Raw genomic sequence first — 24,756 nt, 5'->3', positions numbered from 1 at the left:
TCAAGACAATATGGTACTGGCACAAAAACAGAAATATAGATCAATGGAACAGGATAGAAAGCCCAGAGATAAACCCACGCACCTATGGTCAACTAGTCTATGACAAAGGAGGCAAAGATATACAATGGAGAAAAGAAGTCTCTTCAATAAGTGGTGCTGGGAAAACTGGACAGCTACATGTAAAAGAATGAAATTAGAACACTCCCTAACACTATACACAAAAATAAACTCGAAATGGATTAAAGACCTAAATGTAAGACAGGACACTATAAAACTCTTAGAGGAAAACATAGGAAGAACACTCTTTGACATAAATCACAGCAAGATCTTTTTTGATCCATCTCCTAGAGAAATGGAAATAAAAACAAAAATAAACAAATGGCACCTAATAAAACTTAAAAGGTTTTGCACAGCAAGGGAAACTACAAACAAGATGAAAAGACAACCCTCAGAATGGGAGAAAATTTTTGCAAATGAATCAACAGAAAAATGATTAATCTCCAGAATATATAAACAGCTCATGCTGCTCAATATTAAAAAAAACAAACAACCTAATCCAAAAATGGGCAGAAGACCTAAATAGACATTTCTCCAAGGAAGACATACAGATGGCCAAGAAGCACATGAAAAGATGTTCAACATCACTAATTATTAGAGAAATGCAAATCAAACCTACAGTGAGGTATCACCTCACACTGGTTAGAATGGGCATCATCAGAAAATCTACAAACAACAAATGCTGGAGAGGGTGTGGAGAAAATGGAACCCTCCTGCACTGTCAGTGGTAATGTAAATTAATACAGCCACTATGGAGAACAATATGGAAGTTCCTTAAAAAACTAAAAATAGAATTACCATATGACCCAGGAATCCCACTCCTGGGCATATACCCAGAGAAAACCATAATTCAAAAAGACACATGCACCACAATGTTCATTGCAGCACTATTTACAGTAGCCACGACATGGAAGCAACCTAAGTGCCCATCGACAGACCAAATGGATAAAGAAGATGTAGTACATGTATACAATGGAATATTACTCAGCCATAAAAAGGAACGAAATTGGGTAATTTGTAGAGACGTGGATGGATCTAGAGACTGTCATAGAGAGTGATATAAGTCAGAAAAAGAAAAACAAATATTGTCTATTAACACATATATGTGGAATCTAGAAAAATGGTACAGATGAACTGGTTTGCAGGGCAGAAATTGAGATACAGATGAAGAGAACAAACATATGGACACCAAGGGGGGAAAGTGATGGGGGTGCGGGGTGGTGGTGTGATGAATTGGGAGATTGGGATTGAATATACAGTATTATGTATAAAATGGATAACTAATAAGAACCTGCTGTATAAAAAAATAAAATAAAATTCAAAAAAGAAAACTGTAATGAGGAGACTTTAAAAAAGAAATTATCTTTAAATTCTTAGCAACACTGAATGAAATTATTTAACTATGGGAATATTTGAGTAGATCTCTTAAATTTTGAGGGTTGAATATTTTAAAAATAATGTGAAGGGTAGAAATAGCAGAAGAGGGTCTCAAATCTTCTATCTTAAAATGTCATAAGATCGAAATAAGTGATGTAAGCTTACAAAATAGAGGCAACTGCGTCTTATGTTACTTGCATACCCAGAGAATGTTAAAAACTCAAACAATAATAAGGGGATTTGGTAAGATGACTGTATTGAAGAAGAAAATTTGTAAGACAGCAACATTTTTTTTAACCAGTAATAATCAGTTGGTAATATGTACATAAATACACACACACAGGATGTTTACTGCAACTTTATTACACATAGGGGAAAAGTATAATATAACCTGACTGCATATCTACAGGGGAATGGTTGAATAAGTTCTATAATATAAAATGCAGTTTTTTTTAAAAGATTGAGTTATATCAATATGTATTGACATAGAAAGATACTCATGATATGTTTGAGTGAGACATATATTGAGACTAAAAAGTGAATAGAGAACATCAATGAAACTAATAGTTGATTCTTGTAAAAGATAAACAAAATGGACAAACCTTTAGCTAGACTCATCAAGAAAAAGGGAGAACTCAAATAAAATCAGAAATGATAGAGGAGACATTACAACTGATACCACAGAAATGCAAAGGATCATGAGATACTATTTTGAGTAATTATACACCAAAAACCTAGACAACCTAGAAAAAAATGGATAACTTACTAAAAATTACAACCTACCAAGATTGAAACATGATAAAACAGAAAATCTGAACAGACTGATTACTTGTAGGAAGATTGAATCAGTAATCAAAAACCCCCACAACAAAGAAAAGCCCAGGACCAGATGGCTTCACTGGTGAATGCTACCAAACATTTAAAGAAGAATTAATGCCAATCCTTTGAAGAAAGAGGAGGGAACACTTACAAACTTATTTTATGAGACCAGAATTATTCTGATACCAAAACCAGACAAGGGCATCATAAGAAAAGAAAATTACAGGCCAATATCCTTGATGAACATAGATGCAAGAACCCTTAATTTGCTAAAATATTAGCAAACTGAATTCTACAATACATTAAAAGGATCGTACACATGGTCAAGTGTGATGTACTTATGGATGGAAGAATGGTTCAGCATCCACAAATCAATGTCATATACCACAATAACAAAATGAAGGATAAAAATCATAAGATATCTTAATAGATGTAAAAAAAAAAGCATTTGACAATTCAGCCTCCATTTATTATAAAAACTCTCAAAGTTGGTATAGAGGGAACATACCTCAACATAATAAAGGCCATATATGACAAACCCACAGCTAACATCATACTCAGTAGTGAAAAGCTGAAAGCTTTTCTTCTAAGATCAGGAACAAGACAAGGATGCTCACTCTAGAGACTTTTATTCAACATAGTATTAGAAGTCCTAGTTCAGGCAATTAGGCAAGCAAAAAAAAAAAAAAGGTATCCAAATCAGAAAGGAAAATGTAAAACCGTCACTATTTGCAAATGACATGATATTATATGTAGAAAACCCTAAAGACTCCACCAACAAACTGTTAGAAGTAATATATTAATTCAGTGAAGCTGCAGGATACAAAAATATACAAAAATCTGTTTTGTTTCTATACACTAATAATGAACTATCAGAAAGAAATTAAGAAAACAATCCCATGTAAAATTACATTAAAAAAGAATAAAATGTCTAGGAATAAATTTAACCAAGGAGGTAAAAGACCCGTATCCTGAAAACTATAAGATACTGATGAAAGAAATTGAAGAAGACACAAATAGATGGAAAGATATTCCATAATAATGGATTAGAAGAATAAATATTATTTAAAATATCCATTCCACCCAAAGCAGTCTACACATTCAATGCAATTCCTATCAAAATCCCAATGGCATTTTTCACAGGTATGGAACAAACAGTCCTAAAATTTGCATGGAATAACAAAAGACCCCATATAGGCAAAGTAATCTTGAGAAAGAAGAACAAAGCTGGAGGAATCACATTCTCTGATTTCAAACTATATAACAGAGCTATAGTAATCAAAATAGTATAGTTTGGGCATTAAAAATAGACACATAGATCAATGGAACAGAATAGAGAGCCCAGAAATAAACTCACGGATAAATGGTCAATTAATTTACAACAAGGAGACGTGAATATACAATCTCTTCACCAAATGGTGCTGGGAAAACTGGACAACCACATGCAAAAGAATGAAACTGGACCACTGTCTTACACCATACACAAAAATTAACTCAAAATAGATTTAAGACTTGAATGTAAGACCTGAAACCATAAAACTCCTGGAAGAAAACATAGGCAGTTAGTTCATTGACATAGGTCTTGGTGATGATTTTTTGGAGTTGACACCAGAAACAAGGCAACAAAAGCAAAAATAAGTAAGTGGGACTACATCAAACTAAAGAGTTCTGCACAACAAAGGAAAACATCAACAAAATGAAAAGGCAACCTGTGGAATGACAGAAAATAGTTACAAATCATATACCTGATAAGGGGTTAATATCCAAAATATATAAAGATCTCATACAACTCAATAACGAAAAAGCAAACAATCCAATTTTAAAATGTGCAGAGGAGCTGAATAGACATTTTTCCAAAGAAGACCTACAGATGGCCAACAGGTACATTAAAAGGCACTCAACATCATTAATTATAAGGACAATGGAAATCAAAACCACAATGAGGTATCACTTCACACCTGTTAGAATGGCTATTATCAAAAAGATAAGAAATAAGTGTTGGCAAGGATGTGGAAAAAGGGAACAGTTGTGTACTGTTGGTGGGAATGTAAATTGGTTCAGCCACTGTGGAAAACAGTGTGGAAGTTCCTCGAAAAATTAAAAATAGAACTACCATATGAACCAGCAATTCTACTTCTAGGTATTTATCCAAAGGAAATGAAAACACTAACTTGAAAAGATACTGAAACTCGCACGTTCATTGCATCATGAGCCAATGGCTTGGCTTTACAGTAGCCAAGATATGGAAGCAATCTAAGTGTCCATAATGAATGAATAGAAAAAGAAAATGTGAGATATATATATATATATATATATATATATATATACACAATGGAATATTATTTAACCATAAAAAGAAGGAAATCTTACCATTTGCAACAACACGATAGAACTCGAGGGCATTATGCTAAGTGAAATAAGTCAGAGAGAGAAAGACAAATACCTTATGATTTCACTTACATGTTGAAGCTAAACAAAACAAAACCAAAAATGAGTTCATAGATACAAAGAACAGATTGGTGGTTGCTGGAGGATGGGGAGTGGTGGATAAAATGGGTGAAGGTTGTCCAAAAGTACCAAAAACAACAACGAAAAGAATGAGGTATATCCATATATATTGACATGGAAAGATATGATATGTGTTTAAATGGGAAAAAAACAGTAGCAGAAAAATATACACACTGTAATCTTATTTTTATTAACAGAGAGAATGAGAGAGAGAGAACTCTTTCTATTCTTGTGTGTATTATGAACATGAAGAGATACACCTAAAACTGTTAATAAGTGTCACTTTGAGATAGTCTTTTTACTCAAATCCGCATAATACTAATATCAATGCCTAAAATAATGTACCCAACAACAAAAATTAAGTGCAAGAAGACAAATCCAAAGCATAATAACTAAAGTGGAAAATGTAAAGCAGAATTACATTTTCTAAAATATTAGTAATGCAGATAAATAAAGCAAAGCCATAGAAACTCTTCTCCTGAATAAGAAATGCCAGATGCTAAAAACAGAATTTTTTTTAATTTTAGGAAAAATGAATTATAACATTAGTATAATAAACTACTTAAAAATATTGATGGAAACAAAAAAAATGAGTGTTGCAGTAGGTAATGTGTAAAATCCAATTTTTAAAAAACAAGAACAGAATGGACAATAGTGCAAGAAAAAGTTACTGACATAGAAGACAGACTCAGAGACCTACCCTAGTCACTGTAAGTAGTCCAAAGTCAGAGGAGGTTATAAATATGAAAATTCATAGGCAATGATCTAATACAGCAGGTCTAGCAAAAAAGTGGTTCTCATTGCTGCCACTCCTCCCCTCCCCACTTACTCAGCCCACTCCCAAGACAGTTGTCACTAATATATCCCAGCAGTCTTTCCCTTTGAGCCAAGATAAGGCTTCAGAAGTTTCCTTAACTGAGTACCTTGGGCAGCCTCTACCAATGGCCAGCATACCTACTAAACGCTGGTAGTTGCAGTATAATATGAAAACTTGTCATTTCTTCAATAGGAGAGGATCCAAGGTAATAATTCATGGCCTGTAAATGGAAAAGGCACACAGTTTCTTTCAAAGGTTTAACATTTAAGAGAAAGACATTTAGATATATGCTTGTTAAATCCCTGAACTTTAGAAATAAAGAATGATGACATCAAGCAACTAAAGAAAAGAGAAAGATAACATTTCAGGCCATCACAGGTAGAATAGCTTGGGATCATCCTATCAAGACTACTGAAAAGAATTCTTAAATCCACAGAACCTACAGAAATTTTCCAGTGGGCAACCTTATCTTCAAAGAATTACTCAAGGGGCATTTGACTGGGATAAGCTAAAATTACTGAAAAATAAGATAATGTAAGCTATAGGGGAACCATTGATGTATGTTGAAGTTTAATTCGTTTGTATGTCAGCCCTTAAAAATGAGGAGAAAAGACATTCTAAACATGTTTCTCCATGTTTTCATGGAGAAAAGACATTCTAAACATGTTTCAGAGAGTCAGTTCTATCAATCCTCGAATGAGTTGTGGAGAGTGGATTAGGTGACTCCAATAGCAGACAACATATTTCTCATTAGGGAATCCAGAATTGTTCTTTAAGATAAAAATGTAAATTTATACTAATAAAATGATTAGACTTTTTTGCCTTTTAATATTAAGGGATTATGTCATTGCATACAAGAAGCATTGATTTTTATTGAATTTTTTTTATACAGCAGGTTCTTGTTAGTTATCTATTTTATACATGTTAGTGTATATATGTCAATCCCAATCTCCCAATTCATCACACCACCATCACCCCCACCCCCACTTTCCCCCCTTGGTGTCCATACGTTTGTTTTCTACATCTGTGTCGCTATTTCTGCCTTGCAAACTGGTTCATCTGTACCATGTTTCTAGATTCCACATATATGCGTTAATAGACGATATTTGTTTTTCTCTTTCTGACTTAACTTCACTCTGTATGACAGTCTCTAGGTGCATCCACGTCTCTACAAATGACGCAATTTCATTCCTTTTTATGGCTGAGTAATATTCCATTGTATATATGTACCACATCTTTTTTATCCATTTGGTCTGTCAATGGGCAGTTAGGTTGCTTTCATGACCTGGCTATTGTAAATAGTGCTGCAATGAACATTGGGGTGCGTGTGTCTTTTTGAATTATGGTTTTCTCTCGGTATATGCCCAGTAGTGGGATTGCTGCATCATATGGTAATTCTATTTTTAGTTTTTTAAAGCACCTCCACACTGTTCTCCATAGTGGCTGTATCAGTTTACATTCCCACCAACAGTGCAAGAGGGTTCCCTTTTCTCCACACCCTCTCCAGCATTTGTTGTTTGTAGATATTCTGATGATGTCCATTCTAACCAGTGTGAGGTGATACCTCATTGTAGGTTTGGTTTGCATTTCTCTGATAGTGATGTTGAACAGCTTTTCATGTGCCTCTTGGCCATCTGTATGTCTTCCTGGAGAAATGTATACTTAGGTCTTCTGCCCATTTTTCGATTGGGTTGTTTGTTTTTTTAATATTGAGCTGCATGAGCTGTTTATATATTTTGGAGATTAATCCTTTGTCCATTCATTCGTTTGCAAATATTTTCTCCCATTCTGAGGGTTGTCTTTTCGTCTTGTTTGTAGTTTCCTTAGCTGTGCAAAAGCTTTGAAGTTTCATTAGGTCCCATTTGTTTATTTTTGTTTTTATTTCCATTTCTCTAGGAGATGGATCAAAAAAGATCTTGCTGTGATTTATGTCAAAGGGTGTTCTTCCTATGTTTTCTTCTAAGAGTTTTATAGTGTCCTGTCTTACATTTAGGTCTTTAATCCATTTCGAGTTTATTTTTGTGTATGGTGTTAGGGAGTATTCTAATTTCATTCTTTTACATGTAGCTGTCCAGTTTTCCCAGCACCACTTATTGAAGAGACTTCTTTTCTCCATTGTATATCTTTGCTTCCTTTGTCATAGATTAGTTGACCAAAGGTGTGTGGGTTTATCTCTGGGCTTTCTATCCTGTTCCATTGATCTATATTTCTGTTTTTGTGCCAGGACCATGTTATCTTGATTACTGTAGCTCTGTAGTATAGTCTGAAGTCAGGGAGTCCGATTCCTCCAGCTCCATTTTTTTCCCTCAAGACCGCTTTGGCTATTGGGGGTCTTTTGTGTCTCCATACAAATTTTAAGATTTTTTGTTCTACTTCTGTAAAAAAATGCCATTGGTAATTTGATAGAGATTGCATTGAATCTGTAGATTGCTTTGGGTAGTGTAGTTATTTTCACAATATTGATTCTTCCAATCCAAGAACATGGTATATCTCTCCATCTGTTTGTGTCATCTTTGATTTCTTTCATCAGTGTCTTATAGTTTTCTGAGTACAGGTCTTTTACCTCCTTATGTAGGTTTTTTCCTAGGTATTTTGTTCTTTTTGTTGCAGTGGTGAACAGGATTGTTTCCTTAATTTTTCTGTCTGATATTTTGTTGTTAGTGTATAGGAATGCAAGAGATTTCTGTGTGTTAATTTCATATCCTGCAACTTTACCAGATTCATTGATTAGCTCTAGTAGTTTTCTTGTGGCATCTTTAGGATTCTCTATGTATAGTGTCATGTCATCTGCAAACAGTGACAGTTTTACTTCTTCTTTTCCAGTTTGTATTCCTTTTATTTCTTTTTCTTCTCTGACTGCCATGGCTAGGACTTCCAAAACTATGTTGAATAATAGTGGCTAGAGTGGACATCCTTCTCTTGTCCCTATCTTGTTCCTGAAATTCTTTCGGTTTTTCACAGTTGAGAATGATGTTTGCTGTGGGTTTGTCATATATGGGCTTTATTATGTTGAGGTGGGTTCCCTCTATGCCCGCTTTCTGGAGAAAAGTCGGCAAAGAGATGCAGAAAAACTTTTGCTTTTGCAGTGATCATATGGTTTTTATTTTTCAATTTGTTCATATGGTGTATCACATTGATTGATTTCGGTATATTGAAGAATCCTTGCATCCCTGGGATAAATCCCACTTGATCATGGTGTATGATCCTTTTACTGTGCTGTTGGATTCTGTTTGCTGGTATTTTGTTGAGGATTCTTTCATCTATATTCATCAGTGATATTGGTTGGTAATTTTCTTCTTTTGTAGTATCTTTGTCTGGTTTTGGTACCAGGGTGTTGGTGGCCTCAAAGAATGAGCTTGGGAGTGTTCCTTCCTCTGCAATTTTTTGGAAGAGTTTGAGAAGGATAGGTGTTAGCTCTTCTCTAGATGTTTGAAAGAATTCACCTGTGAAGCCATCTGGTCCTGGACTTTTGTTTGTTGGAAGATTTTTAATCACAGTTTCAATTTCATCCCTTGTGATTGGTCTGTTCATATTTTCTATTTCTTCCTGGTTCAGTCTTGGATGGTTATACCTTTCTAATTATATGTCCATTTCTTCCAGGTTGTCCATTTTATTGGCATAGAGTTGTTTGTAGTAGTCTCTTAGGATTCTTTTTATTTCTGCAGTGTCTGTTGTACCTTCTTTTTCATTTCCAATTTTATTGATTTGAGTCCTCCCCCTCTTTTTCTTGATGAATCTGGCTAAAGGTTTATCAATTTTGTTTATCTTCTCTAAGAACCAGCTTGTAATTTTATTGCTCTTTGCTATTTTTTTCTGTGTTTCCATTTCATTTATTTCTGCTCTGATCTTTATGATTTCTTTCCTTCTACTAACTTTGGGTTTTGTTTGTTCTCTTTTCTCTAGTTCCTTTAGGTGTAAGGTTAGATTATTTGAAATTTTTCTTATTTCTTGAGGTAGGATTGTATTGCTATAAACTTCCCTCTTAGAACTACTTTTGCTACATCCTGTAGGTTTTGGATCATCGTGTTTTCATTGTCATTGTCTCTAGGTATTTTTTTATTTCCTCTTTGATTTCTCCAGTGATCTCTTGGTTATTTAGTAACATATTGTTCTGCCTCCGTGTGTTTGTGTTTTTTTACATTTTTTTCACTGTAATTTATTTCTAATCTCATAGTGTTGTGGTCGGAAAAGATGCTTCGTGTGATTTCAGTTTTCTTAAATTTACTGTGGCTTGATTTGTGACCCAAGATGTGACCTGTCCTTGAGAATGTTTCATGTGCACTTGAGAAGAAAGTGTAATCTGTTGTTTTCAGATGGAATGTCCTATAAATATCAATTAAATCTATCTGGTCTATTGTGTCATTTAAAGCTTGTGTTTCATTATTAATTTTCTGTCTGGGTGATCTGTCCATTGGTGTAAGTGAAGTGTTAAAGTCCCCCACTATTATTGTGGTACTGTTGATTTCCTCTTTTATAGCTGTTAGCATTTGCCTTATGTATTGAGGTGCTCCTGTTTTGGGTGCATATATATTTATAATTGTTTTATCTTCTTCTTGGATTGATCCCTTGATCATTATGTAGTGTTCTTCCTTGTCTCTTGTAACATTCTTTATTTTAAAGTCTATTTTATCTGATATGCATATTGCGACTCCAGCTTTCTTTTGATTTCCATTTGCATGGAATATCTTTTTCCGTTCCCTCACTTTCAGCCTGTGTGTGTCCCTAGGTCTGAAGTGGGTCTCTTGTAGACAGCATATATATGGGTCCTGTTTTTGTATCCATTCAGCAAGCCTGTGTCTTTTGGTTGGAGCATTTAATCCATTCACATTTAATGTAATTATCAATATGTATGTTCCTATTACCATTTTCTTAATTGTTTTGGGTTTTTGTAGGTCTTTTTCTTCTCTTGTGTTTCCCACTTAGAGAAGTTCCTTTAGCATTTGTTTTAGATCTGGTTTGGTGGTGCTGAATTCTTTTAGCTTTTGCTTATCTGTAAAGCTTTTGATTTCTCTTTCGAATCTGAATGAGATCCTTGCCTGGGAGAATAATCTTGGTTGTGGGTTCTTCCCTTTCCTCACTTTAAATATATCGTGCCTCTCCCTTCTGGCTTGTAGAATTTCTGCTAAGAAATCAGCTGTTAACCTTATGGGAGTTCCCTTCTGTGTTATTTGCCATTTTTCCCTTTTTGCTTTTAATAATTTGTCTTTAATTTTTGCCCATTTGATTACTATGTGTCTTGGCGTGTTTCTCCTTGTGTTTATCCTGCCTGGTTCTCTGCACTTCCTGGACTTGAGTGGCTATTTCCCTTCCCATGTTAGGGAAATTTTCGACTATAATCTCTTCAAATATTTTCTTGGGTCCTTTCTCTCTCTCTTCTCCTTCTGACACCCCTATAATGTGAATGTTGGTCCATTTAATGTTGTCCCAGAGGTCTCTTAGACTGTCCTCATTCCTTGTCACTCTTTTCTCTTTATTCTTTTCCATGGATGAGAATTCCACCATTCTGTCTTCCAGGTCACTTATCCATTCTTCTGCCTCAGTTATTCTGCTATTGATTCCTTCTAGTGTATTTTTCATTTCAGTTATTGTATTGTTCATCTCTGTTTGTTTGTTCTTTAATTCTTCTAGGTGTTTGTTCTTTAATTCTTCCAGGTCTTTGTTAAACATTTCTTGCATCTTCTCGATCTTTGCCTCCATTCTTTTTCCAGGGTCCTGGATCATCTTCACTATCATTATTCTGAATTCTTTTTTTGAAAGGTTGCCTATCGCCACTTCATTTAGTTGTTTTTCTGGGGTTTTATCTTGTTCCTTCATCTGGTACATAGTCCTCTGCCTTTTCAGTTTGTCTGTCTTTCTGTGAATGTGGTTTTTGTTCCACAGGCTACAGGATTGTAGTTCTCCTTGCTTCTGCTGTGTGTCCTCTGCTCATGAGGCTATCTAAGAGGCTTGTGCAAGCTTCCTGATGGAAGGGACTGGTGGTGGGTAGAGCTGGCTGTTCCTCTGTGGGCAGACCTCAGTAAAACTTTAATCTGCTTTTCTGCTGACGGGTGAGGCTGAGTTCCCTCCCTGTTGGTTGTTTGGCCTGAGGCGACCCAGCACTGGAGCCTATAGGCTCTTTGGTGGGGCTAATGGCGGACCTCGGGTGGGCTAATGCCAAGAAGTACTTCCCAGAACTTCTGCTGCCAGTGTCCTTGTCCCCATGGTGAGCCACAGCCACCCCCCACCTCTGCAGGAGACCCTCCAACACTAGCAGGTAGGTCTGGTTCAGTCTCCTATGGGGTCGCTGCTCCTTCCCCTGGGTCCTGATGCACACACTACTTTGTGTGTGCCCTCCAAGAGTGGAGTCTCTGTTTCCCCCAGTCTTGTCGAAGTCCTCCAATCAAATCCCACTAGCCTTCAAAGTCTGATTCTCTGGGAATGCCTCCTCCCATTGCCGGACCCCAAGGTTGGGAAGCTTGACATGGGGCTCAGAACCTTCACTGCAGTGGGTGGACTTCTGTGGTATAATTGTTCTCCAGTTTGTGAGTCACCCACCCAGCGGTTATGGGATTTGATTTTATTGTGATTGCACCCCTCCTACCATCTCACTGTGGCTTCTCCTTTGTCTTTGGATGTGGGGTATTTTTTTGGTGAGGTCCAGTGTCTTCCTGTCAATGATTGTTCAGCAGTTAGTTATGATTCCAGTGCTCTCTCAAGAAGGAGTGAGTGCACGTCCTTCTTCTCCACCATCTTGAACCAATCCAGAACCATTGATTTTAAAACATACCAGTATAAGTACCACTCAAAGAGAAAAAAGTACTTCAATTAAACTATTACCCAATGCTTTCGTATTGCTTAGAATTTTTATGTTCTACTTTTTGAAATTGCTCTTGTAGGTTCTTTTTAAATTTATTTTATTGAAGTATAGTTGATTTACAATGTTGTGCTAATTTCTGCTGTACAGCATCTTGTAGGCTTTTTGAGACATGGAAGTGACCACACTATGAAGAGCTATGACCAAGTTCACACACATGGAAGCAGTGATAACTCTTATACCTTCCACCTGGCTGTTGGTAGTTGTAGGATGCCATCAATTTTAAGACATAGCCTGATTTCAGGAATGTTAAAATGTGAAAAGTGTGTACATTAGAATTAGTGAAATAGGACACATCAAATTAGTTACCTTCCAGGTGGGTTTAAAAGGAAAGGAGGTTCTTAAGACATAAATATGATTCAACAGGATACATATTGTACTACAGGAGTGTTCAAAACACCTTGGATAAGGACTTGACCACTGCCCAGGCAAGCACGAAGGCTTTCCAGTCAGGGCACAGGAATGTCTTTGGAGAAGAAGACAGAGGTGAAAAGAAGAGGGAGAACTTCAGAATGAGGAAAAAGAGCTCAAATATGACAAGCTGGGTTAAATGCCCTCCTTCTGTGATCCTGGGATCTTATAATTTGGGGCTTCAAGACACAATCACAAGGTTTTCACAGTACATACTGGCACCATCAGTGCCACCACCAGACGAGGAGGGGAGAGCAGCGTCCCTCACATACTAGGTGCTCAGTATGGTGAGTGAGTGAGTGAATGTGTGAGTGCGTGGGTTAGGTCTGTCTGTGGCAAAGGTAACAGCTGTTCTCTTTTCCCTTGTCACCCTAGAGAAACTTGAGAGTGAGAAGCTGAACGTTGCTGAGGTCACCCAGTCAGAGATTGCCCAGAAGCAAAAGCTGCAGACTGTCCTGGAGAAGATCAATGAAACCCTGAAACTTCCTCCCAGGAGCATCAAGTGGAATGTAGACAGTGAGTTTTGCAAAGGAAGATGGGACTGTTACATGATGTGGTTCCTACCGTGGAGTTTCCCCAGGAAGCTGCATCATAAGCTGGGAGGCCCCGGGTGGGTGCAAACTCATTCATCTCTGAGCAAGATATGCCTTTCCTTAGAAAGGAAGCTCATCATCCACATCTAAGGAAAGCTGAGAAAAATAGCAAAATGTCAAAATCTAGTGTGCCTTTTCTGTAAAAGGCTGTCTGTAGGAACCTCATGTGAGATTGGTGGAGAAGGAAGCTCCTATTCATTGAGCTACTTCTGAGTCTCAGCACAACCTTTTGAAAAAGCTCCTGTCTCCAGCTTGTTGAAGCTCTGGGAAGTGGAGATGCCTAGTTCAGGCAGCTGAGAAGCGGGGAGCAAGGACTTGGGTCTGTTCCAGTGCCCACGCCCTTCCTCTCACCCCCTTACTGCCCAGAGGGAGCAAAGATATGGCTAAGAGCGTAGGCAATGGAATGGGATTTTAAAATTCAGGTTTTCATGCTAGTGTAGCTCAAAGATCTCAGAAAGTATAAACCGTTCATTCTTTTGCTGCCTCAAGGGCCTGGCTAATATGGACTTAATTGAGTCCATATCAGAGTCAACATGGAATCAACATATTTGGTCGAATCCAGTAGCAACAACCTGTTTCCCATCGGGAGCCCAAAGTTGTTTTGTTCCTTGTAGTAGATAAAAATATGGATTTAGATTAATAAAATGACTGAGATTGTGTTTCCTGCCTTTAAGTATTAAGGGGTTGAGTATTATATCTTATTGCATCTGATGTATACAGCTTAAAATGGACATCTTCCCCCCACACCAAAAAAAAAAAAAAAAAAAACACCTTTCAGACTTGGGAAAGAAAAGGGAATCTTCAGCTTTCCAAGTTAGAGACCCAGCAGCTGCCAATGGCAATCTCTTCAGCAGGTTCCTAACACCCCCCATTGAGGCGAGACGCCAAGCACCTCCTTCAGCACAATGACACCTTCGCTTGCACAGCGTGAAAAGCTGCCTCTAGCAGCACGCTGGGAACAGGGCATCCTCTGTGGAGCAGAGGAGACACCTGAGGGCGGGAGGAGGGGAGGCCACGGCTCTGGGCCCTGGATGCTGCCCCGTGTCCCAGGAATGCTAATAGAGTTCAGCGGGGGAGGGAAAAAGGGGCTGATCACTAGTTTAGGAAATGTATCTGCATTCTGGAAGTCCATAATAGTAATAAGCATTAAAGTCCTCTGATGGTGACCTCTGCTTAGTTTTGTTTAATCCTACTTCCCACTCCCTTGAGTATGGACCATCTCTATATACCACTCCAAAACAAAACCCCTTTTATCTTTCTTTTTTGTTAATTGAAGTATAGTTGATTTACCATCTAATGTTCTGTTAATTTCTGCTGTACAGCAAAGTGACTCAGTTATACATATATACACATTCTTTTACGAATTCTTTTCCATTATGGTTTATCACAGGATGTTGAATATAGTTCCCTGTGCTATACAGTAAGACCTTGTTGTTTCAAAACACCTTTTCATTTAACATGGAAGCCAATTTGGGAAATAGGAAGAACGGAATTGTTTTGTTTGTTTTTAGACAACAGAAATTTATTTGCTCAGAGTCCTGGAAGCTGCGAGTCTGAGATGAAGGTGTTGGTAGGTTGGTTCCTTCTGAGGGCTGTAAGGGAAGGATCTGTTATAGGCCTCTCTCCTTAGCTCTCAGAGGGCTAATTTCTTGCTGTATTTCTTCACATCATCTTCCTTCTATGCATGTCTCTGTGTCCAAATTTTCCCTATTTTATAAGGACACTTGTCATATTGGATTAGGGGCTCACCCTACTCCAATATGACCTCATCTTAACTAATCACGTCTGCAATGATTTTACAAATAAGGTCACATTCAGAGGGACTGTAGGTTAGGACTTCAACATATGAATTTGAGGCTGGGGGTCGCATATCAACCCATAACATCTGCTTGGTCTCCCACTTACCTCTCCAGCCACACATATACTTCATGCTTTCTCAGCCTCTCTTCGTCATCCATACACTGGCCTCATTTAAATGGGCCACAATATTCCCACCTTTCTAGAACCATTTCTGGAAGATATTTCCTTGATCTGAAACATTCCGCATCCCATCATCCCCACCCCCAAACCATTTTGCCTGCCTTAAAAATGGAGTTTTTTAAAGCCACATTAGGACCATTGTCTTCAGTGGCTTTGAATGATTTGTTTTGGGTTTGCATTCACTTTCTTTTTTTTTTTTTTTTTTTGCGGTATGTGGGCCTCTCAATGTTGTGGCCTCTTCCATTGTGGAGCACAGGCTCCAGATGCACAGGCTCAGCGGCCATGGCTCACGGGCCCAGCCGCTCCGTGGCATATGGGATCTTCCCGGACCGGGGCACGAACCCATGTCCCCTGCATCGGCAGGCGGACTCTCAACCACTGAGCCACCAGGGAAGCCCCACTTTCATTTCTTATGGGAAAATGTGTAGGAGTAAAATAATCACCTGTATTATCACTCTCATCTGGCTGTTTTCGTTTTTTGGCATTACTGTCCACATCAATGCATATTTTTTCATATTTTTACTTGATGAAGGTATATACAAACTCACTTTGTCTTAAGGTTACATCATACACATCTTCTATATTCACATGTGGTCTTTGTAGTTATAATTTTTGATAGCTGCTCTATTTCCTGGGGTAGATATTCCATAATTAACTTAAACCCTATGCTGACATTTATCCTTTTAGGATGTTTTTCACCTTATTGCTAATATCAGACAGGGTCGAGTTAAATGTTATGTTGTGACTCGTTTTGCTTCTCTTGAATTACTCTCGTCAGATAGATTTTTAGAACTTAGAGGAATTACTAGGTCAGAGGGAGTAATTACCTCAATGGCCATCTCCCCGCGATGTCTCAGGGCTTCAGGCAGCAGTGGTTTCTGTGATAAGGAATGCAGCAGGTGCAACTCCAGGGCAGGCTCGGACACCTCCTCTCTCGGTTGTCTTCCCTGGCTGTTTCTGGGGACATCGTGTCATCTTTCCACTCAGGAAAAGGGTGGCAGAGACAGCTGCTGAGTTCCCAAGGTCCTTGATCCAGGGTTTTAGGGAGTTCTTCCTTTTCTATTTTTTTTTATTAGCAACAATAATTTTCATTATTGAAAACTTAGAAAATACAGATCAATTAAAAGAGATTTAAATAACATCTAACGTATTTATGGTGCTTGTATGCCTTGTACTAATCTAAACATTTTACATATTTTGATCCTTGCAATCTTCATTCAGCCATCTGAGGTAAGAACTTTACTGTCCCCATTTTACAGATGGGAAAGTCAAGGCATAGAGAGGTTAAGAAACAGTGAGTGTCAGCTTCCTGAGGGCAAGGATTTTTTTCTCTTTACTGCTGTATCCCTAAAACCTGGAAAAGTGACTGGCAATATTAAGCACAATACTATTTTCTAAAGAAGTGTCATTGTCCAAGGTCACACGGGGTTGGGGGAGGGGGGAGTGGTGGAGCCAGGAGTGAGACCCAGAGTCTGGCTGCAGAGCCTGTGTACTAAGCCCACACATACTGCCCTCATGAGCTGCCTATCAGATACAGGCATTGTCAGCCTTATGGTGTGTTCCTTCAGGTCATGTGTGTGTGTGTGTGTGTGTGTGTGTGTATGTAAGAAATAAATATATCAATAAATGTGTGTATATACTTATATATAAAATATATTTTATTATTTTTATGAAGATGGTATCAACCTGTATATCTTATTTAGAAGATGTATAGCTTTACAGATCATCCTTCTATATGTCACTTTTAATATTCTATGACATAGATTAGGTATATCATAATTTACTTAACGAAAGATTTTAAGATTTTTTCCCATTTTTTCACTAATATCAATACAGCCTGATGAGTTCTTTCTGCTCATAGACATAATTACTTCTTAAGGATGAATACCTAGGAGTGGTAGTTTAGGGCCAAAGAATATGTACATTTTAAGGTCCTATCACATATTGTCAAATTGCCTCCCCCAAAATTGTACCAGTTTCTGTTTCCACCACAATTCAAGTTTGGAGGACTGCTTCTAACTCAACAGCTCCTTTGAAATGGTCTCCCAGCACTGGAGTGACCCTCTTAGCACAGCGGCTGCAGGGCCCATTTTATACAGTGGAGTCTTGGCTTCTCAACCCTGCTGTCATTCTGCATGTTTTCATCCTGACTGGAGTGCAGGAGCACAGTGGCCCTGGGTTCTGCCTGGCATCAGGGAGAAGACTCCCAGGAGATGTGCTGAGAGATGGCAATGATGAGAGTGCCCAGATATGCAAAGGTAGTTAGAAGTTTTCTTAACTGAAAAGATAACATGTCTTTATTCGAAAGAAACATTTGAAACAGGAAAAAAAGATCTTTCAACTAAAGCATAACTATTTTCTTTTTTTTTTTTTTAACTTTCCAAGTCTTGGCCACAAGTACATTTGTGTGTGTGTGTGTGTGTGCATGTGCATATTTGTGTATGTATGTGCATGTGTATGTATATTTATATATATGTATATATGTGTATATATATACAAATATATGTGTATTTATATATGCATAAATCCATGAATGTATATATTTACATTATTTCTAGTTCTCTTTAACATAATATTAATATTTATAGCTACATTGTTTTAATGATTTTCAGTGCATGCAAACTATTTCATTATGTGAATGTACCAAAATTTATTAAAGCAGTGACTATTAAACCATGCTTGGCCCAACCTAGGGATTTGCAAGGAAAAACTCAGGCATCATTGAGGAGAAGAGAAGCAGCTGTGGGCGGGCTGTAGTTAGGACAAAGGGACCAGAGCAGTTGCACCGGTTTTTATCAGGTTTGCCTAATGGTTTTTAGAACAAAGGATTTCTCTGCTTAATTTTTAAAAATTTGAAAACCACTGGTCAACCATCATCTTTCATTTGGATATATGTGTTTCAGATTTTTTTTAATGATATATTACATAATAATTAACATCTTTTTTTTTCTTTTCCATTATGGTTTATTACAGGATATCAAATATAGTTTCCTGTGCTATACAGTAGGACTTTGTTGTTTATCCATTCTATATATAATAATTTGCATATGCTAATCCAAAACTCCCAATCCATCCCTCCCCTACCCACCCTCCCCCTTGGCAACCACAAGCCTGTTCTCTAAGTCTGTGAGTCTATTTCTGTTTCGTAGATAAGTTCATTTGTGTCATATTTTAGATTCCACATATAAGTAATATCATATGGTATTCGTCTTTCTCTTTCTGACTTCACATAGTATGACAATCTCTAGGTCCAGCCATGTTGCTGCAAATGGCATTATTTCATTCTTTTTTATGGATGAGTAGTATTCCATTGTGTGTGTGTGTGTGTATGTACACACACACACACACACACTATAGCTTCTTTATCCATTCATCTATTGATACGCATTTAGGTTTTTTCTATGTCTTGACTATTGTAAATAGTGCTGCTATGAATATAGGGGTACAGGTATCTTTTCAAATTATAGTTTTATCTGGATATATGCCCAGGAATGGGATTGCAGGATCATATGGGAACTCCATATTTAGGTTTTTGAGGAACCTCCATACTGTTCTCCATAGTGATGGCACCAATTTACATTCCCACCAACGGTGTAGGAGGGTTCCCTTTTCTCTACACCCTCTCCAGCATTTATTAATTAACATCTTTTATACATAGCATGTATGTCTGTGAGTGAGAGAGAGAGAAAGAAACTGTGTAATTATTTCTCTTGAAACAATACCCAGGAGGACAGAGCACTGATTGACAGAGTCTGACGTCTGTATGGTGCCTGCAACATAGCTCTACTTTGCTTACGAAGACAGTCAAGGTAACATACAGTGTCACCAGTGTGTGAGAACAACCTTTCTGACCACTGCTTTTCCAGCATTATGTTTTGTCATTAAAGGGGAGAGGTAGCAAATATCCTTACAACCCTCAGTGACGGGACTGATGCAGTGGCAGTTCTGACCAGAAGAGCAAACCCTGTTTTTGCCTCTGTCCATCATGTCAGTGGGTCAGTCCATGCCAGGTGCCTTTTTTGAGGCTATAACTGTGGGTGACACTTAGTTGGCAAAGCCCAAAAGCCCAGAAGTAAACAGTTCTTCTGTAACACTACGAGTTAGGAGCAGTTCATCTGCTATTTGATGGTGGCATTGAGCTGCTGTTCATAGTCAGTGGAAAACCTTCTTTGAAGCAGCAGTGATAACAGGAAACTCTAGTGAGTCCCCAAGGATTATCTGGATCATTTTCTTTTCTTGGTGATTTCTCAAAGCTTCTGTTAGAGTGGATTCATTGATCCCAGGGCAGACAGAATGACACCCTAATAATGGGCCCAGTTCATGCTAACTACACAAAATGGACAATTTTTTGCTCTTTCCTTAAATGCCCCCTGTAATGAGAGCCATAACGCTGGTAGGACTGTGAAGGCAGGTAAAGTATCTGGGGACTCTTCCCTTTTATGAAAGAAAGGGGAGAAAGTTGACATTAATTGCCCAGATGCCAGGTACTTTCTCATAAGTGATCATAGAAAATATCAATCATTCCTAGGCATTGCTATGTACTAGGAGCTTTGCCAACATTATGTCTGGAAATTCTTACTACCCATATTTCTGCATGGGTACTGTTATCCCCATGTGGAAGGTGGAGCAGACTGAGGCTCAGGGACCTTAAGTGGCCTACCTAAGGTCATATACTCAGTAAATAAATGGTAGAGTTGTCAAGTCAGAACTCAAGCTCCCGTTGGCCAACGCTGTGTGTGCCTGATACATCACAGTCTTTTTCTCCTCTCATCTACTGAGAAAACTACAACTCAGTAGTTGCCCAGCCTTCTCCAGCATCCAGCAAACAGCTCAGCTATAGAAGCCACCTGGGTCATGAACATCCCCTCCCAGCTATTGCCCAGAGGGCATTGCCTGCACTGACTATATATGACACTCAGGAGGGCAACAAAATCCTTTAGATGTCTCTCATGCCTTCCTCCAGGTGTCTTAAAGCCCTGAACAAAGGAAGGGATCCAGTGTCCTGACTCAGTGTCCATTGATTGAGGGCCTGCTTTGTGTAGAGCCTTGGGACAAGGGTAGTGGTGATAACCTACAGAGTTCACAGTCAGCTGGGAAGGGAGAGGGGGTTCAGCAGACATGCTTATGGTTATCAGCACAGAGTGAACAAGAACATGGGGGTGGCAGAGGGCTGACCTGAACTCAGAATTCAGCTGTTGTCAGGGTCCCGATGCGAACCTTGAATTAGAGTGGAGAAGCACTACTTTGCCGTCCAGCAATAACATGATCTAAGAAGCAGATCCACGGGACCTGGCTGAGAACCGAGGGGTCCCAGGGTGAGGCCCGTGATGACCAAGAGTGTCCCCTGACCCATAGGGGTGGGATGAAAGGGGCATTGGGTGTGGTACTGCTACACTCTGGATATCTGCTTATATCTGCCGAGAACCTAGAAGAAAATTCTCTAATTTATAAATCATCTTTTATTTCAGCTGTTCATGCCAAGAGCCTGGTAGCCATCTTGCATCTGCTGGTTGCTCTGTCCCAGTATTTCCGGGCACCAATCCGACTCCCAGATCATGTTTCCATCCAAGTGGTTGTGGTCCAGGTAAGTTAGAAACCACTAAAAACATCTGCGCCCTTAAAGGGGTGCAGGGGCTAAGCTCCCGTGAGAGCTAAGGCACACTGGGTAGCTTGCTAGAAGGAACGCTGAATGAATGCTGAGTGTGTCTGGGTGTGCCATATGCTGGGAGGCATGTGAGTGAGCTTTCTGATGCATGTGGGCTTATCCCTGATATGTGTGCAAAGGGTGGAAGAGCATGTGCTTCTGTCTGGGACAGGCTTGTGTGGGACGTGTGCCTGGGGTTTACATGCTTTCCTCTGGGGGGTGCCTGTGTGATGTATATTTGAGGGTGTGTGGTGTATATATTTGTGAGGTCTGTGTAGTAGGGTCGGGAGGCTGTATCCCTGTGTGTGTGTGTGTCCTGCCAGCCAGGGAGAATCTTTTTTTTTTTTTTAATAATGCAGCCTCGTGCTCAAGTGTCTATAGTATGGAGCCCCAGAAGTGGGATCATGGGGTCATAGGCCTGTGGATTTTAAATGTTGGTAGAGTTGTCGATTGTTTAGGCTGCCTTATTTATTTATTTATTTATTTATTTATGGCTGCACTGGGTCTTCATTGCTGCGCGTGGGCTTTCTCTAGTTGCGGCGAGTGGGGGCTACTCTTCATTGCAGTGCATGGGCTTCTCATTGCAGTGGCTTCTCTTTCTACGGAGCATGGGCTCTAGAGCGCAGGCTCAGTAGTTGTGGTGCACGGGCTTACTTGTTCCGTGGCATGCGGGATCTTCCCGAACCAGGGCTCGAACCCATGTCCCCTGCATTGGCAGGTGGATTCTTAACACACTGCGCCACCAGGGAAGCCCGAGAATCATTTTTTGGTTAAACAAACAATGCACAGTTATTGAGAAGAGGCAAGTATCCGTGCATGTGTACGTGTGTGTATTTGAGAGAGACCCTGACAGGCCGTGCCTGTGTTGAGGGCACTGCCAATTTTCACCTGCCCAGAGAAGCACAACTGGTATCTCAAGTCATTTTTTCCAGATTGTTGGATGGAATTTCCATTCACACATGGCCGTGTGATTTCCACAATGAGGGGATGCTCTCTCCCTGTGACTATCTCCTTCTGCTCCTAACCCCATTACATACTCAAATTCAATTTTATTTTCCAACTTTATACCCGTGAGCAAAAGGTCATCATTTTGTTGGCTTCTGTTCTTTTCCAAGTAAACATGCTACAAGGGAGAACGTCCCTTATAAGCAGCTCCCTGGCTATCCAAGGTTATCCAGGGTTCTGTCTGGCAACTCTGCCACCCCTTGGTGAGGAAGAGCCCGGAGGGCAGGTAGGCTTTGCCTGAGAGGCGAGGCCAGGCCAGCTTCCAGGACAGAAGGGCTGAGCTTTCAGGGATCAGAAGTGAATGGGGGAGGGGAGGAGGACATGGGGGTGCTGCTCAGCCATGCCCTAATGAAAAAGTATTTCTTCCAGCGCCTCCTGGGTACTTAACTTGCTAAACATCAAGGGGGTATAATAGGAAGATGACACCTTGGCCCTGCCTGCCCGGAGACAGGACTATACATAAGCAGCAGAGAAGGCTATCAAAAGCCCCTTGTCAATGCAAACACGTGTGGTTCCGACACTAAGTGCAGCTGACTGAAAGAGACTAATTGGCTTCATTTATTGGGCTGTCAAGCATGGTGCTAAGCATTTTATGAATATGTGGCCAGCCCAGAGCATCCTGGTACATGCATCTTCATAGTGAATCCAAGCCATCTCTATTGTGTCCTTTTTTAACAATCAATAAAGTGTGAATCCATTTCATTATATTTTTTAAAACTATGTTTCAGGATTTGCGAGGGTTGGGGAGGAAACAGTGGTCCCTGCAAGCCCATGTCTCATGCCTTACTTTGAGCTCAATTATAGGCCATCAGAAGGTTGTTGCTGGTTTAACTTCTACTGCAGGCAGTTTTGTTAGTGTGAGGGAGAAAGGAGGAGGCATTACATAAAATGGCATCAAGGTATGTCAGCGTTTATGGGGTGTTTTGCATTATCAAGTTAAACAGGCACAGAAGCAGGACCCAGAATTGGCTGTAAGACGCTGACTGAACTACAGAGAGAGTTCTTTAGGGAACAGTGGATCAAAGTGAATCAGGACGCTGTGTGAGGTGTCATTGAACCCAGATTTCTTTTCCATTCTGTGTACCAGCATTTAATTCTGCATGTAGTTGAAGATGAGGTTTGATGTCTGTGAACAGCCTCGCAAGACAAGGACACAGATTCCATTAGCCCTGTGTGAAAATTTTACATATGTTGAAGCTGAATTTGGAAAAAGTCCTGGTTTATCCACACTAGATCATTTTTAAATGGTATTTTAATGTTTTTCTTCCTTTTTTGCTTTGATAGTTCATTCTTCTTAATCTAATCCAGATATACTCATGGCCTTTATCCAGCTCTACCTTTCCTTCTGTAAAAGTATTTTGCAAGGACGCTAGTTTCTGTGGCTATTGGGAATGTGAAGAAAAGGTTGTGGAAGTTCGGGCAGGAGGGTCGAGAAGGCAGATTTCAGCTGAAACACTAATGCTTGGAGGATCCCTCCTGACACATCTCAGTCTTTGTGGAAGATGATGGATTTGCTCTGACGGCCTCTTGCCTTGCCCAGACTGCCTTCCAAGTGTCTGGTAACTGATTGTGTAGGAACCTGATAAATGCATCTCCCTCCTCACCCCCATCAGAAGGTCTTCCTGAATGCCAGCACTCCTTCATCGGTTCCCACGCCCACACAGTGAGGTTTAAACTCCAAACCAGCACTCAGTTGACCAAGGGCAGCCACTGTCCTGAACACGCCTGTGCTCTCCTACTCTGCCTTTTTGCTCCAGCCATTCCTCCCACTGAAGAGGTCGCTCCTCTGTGTCCAGCCAAATCCTAGCTGTCCTTTAAGTTCCAGCTCGAGAACCCCTCCCCCTGGAAGGTTTCCCTGACCCTCTCAGCTGAAAGTACTTGTTCCTGTCCTGCACTCAGCACTTCCTCTCTGCAAGGGGCCATCATGTAATTAATTATCCATGACACATTTGAGAGGGAAAGGGGATCCTTCTCTAATCATTGAGCTGGGACCTGAGGTACAAACCAGGAGGACTGTCTGGGGAAAACTATTCTTGCATACCTGGTCATCTACCCCATTTTACTCTAAGTTCCTCAAGGTCCAAAACTATGTTATATGTTCCACAGTGTTTGCTAAGTCCAACACAGTGGCTTGTACATAGAAGGCACTCATAAATGAAACAGAGAAGAGACAGAATGAATTGATGGGAAGGGGGGGTAGACAGATGATGGATGGATGCATGGGTGGATGGATGGGCAGATGGGTGGGTGGGTGGGTGGGTGGATGGCAGTTTGGGTGGGCGGATGGGTGGGTGGATGGACCTCCAAAGTGCCTACGCTTTTCTCAGAGAGTAAGCTAGTCACCCAAGGACTGTACTACTTACTTAAAAGCTCCTCTAGTTTAACGTTTTTTGAAAACTCTCCCTCTGAATTCTCCAAGTTGACCTCAGTTCTTCCACCCCAGCCGCCCCAGTTAAATGTGTTTCTCCGCTTCCCTCCGTGGCCCCAGCTGGAGGGCAGACACACCCTGGCCCTCATTTCCATTTGGTTTACTGTGGATTTCTCCAGGAGGCAAACAGTGTGCTTCCAGCAGAATGTCTTCCAATAAAGAAAGAAAAGATTCACCATCCAAGAAACAGCCGACTTGTTTGGAATAAACACTAATTGCACTTAAGTATGAATGGTACAGTCCAGTCCCAGGAAATCACGAGCC

The 24,756-nt window shown here is 39.7% G+C and overlaps 1 protein-coding gene across 2 annotated transcripts in view; it reads left to right on the top strand.

Moving 5' to 3' along the window:
• The window catches only part of PARVA (parvin alpha), a 188,524-nt gene that overhangs the window by 127,474 nt on the left and 36,294 nt on the right, over positions 1-24,756 (top strand). For both annotated transcript variants that reach the window (XM_081239088.1, XM_081239087.1), the window contains 2 exons: positions 13,218-13,358; positions 20,884-20,999. In XM_081239088.1, the coding sequence (XP_081095214.1) occupies positions 13,218-13,358; positions 20,884-20,999 (257 nt within the window). The remainder of the gene's footprint in view (positions 1-13,217; positions 13,359-20,883; positions 21,000-24,756) is intronic.

The sequence above is a fragment of the Mesoplodon bidens genome, assembly GCF_964165515.1.
Source record: "Mesoplodon bidens genome assembly, chromosome: 7".
In the NCBI taxonomy this organism is placed as follows: Eukaryota; Metazoa; Chordata; class Mammalia; order Artiodactyla; family Ziphiidae; genus Mesoplodon; species Mesoplodon bidens.
Note: the sequence above shows the minus strand (reverse complement) of the source record. Positions and strands in the feature narration are given on the sequence as shown.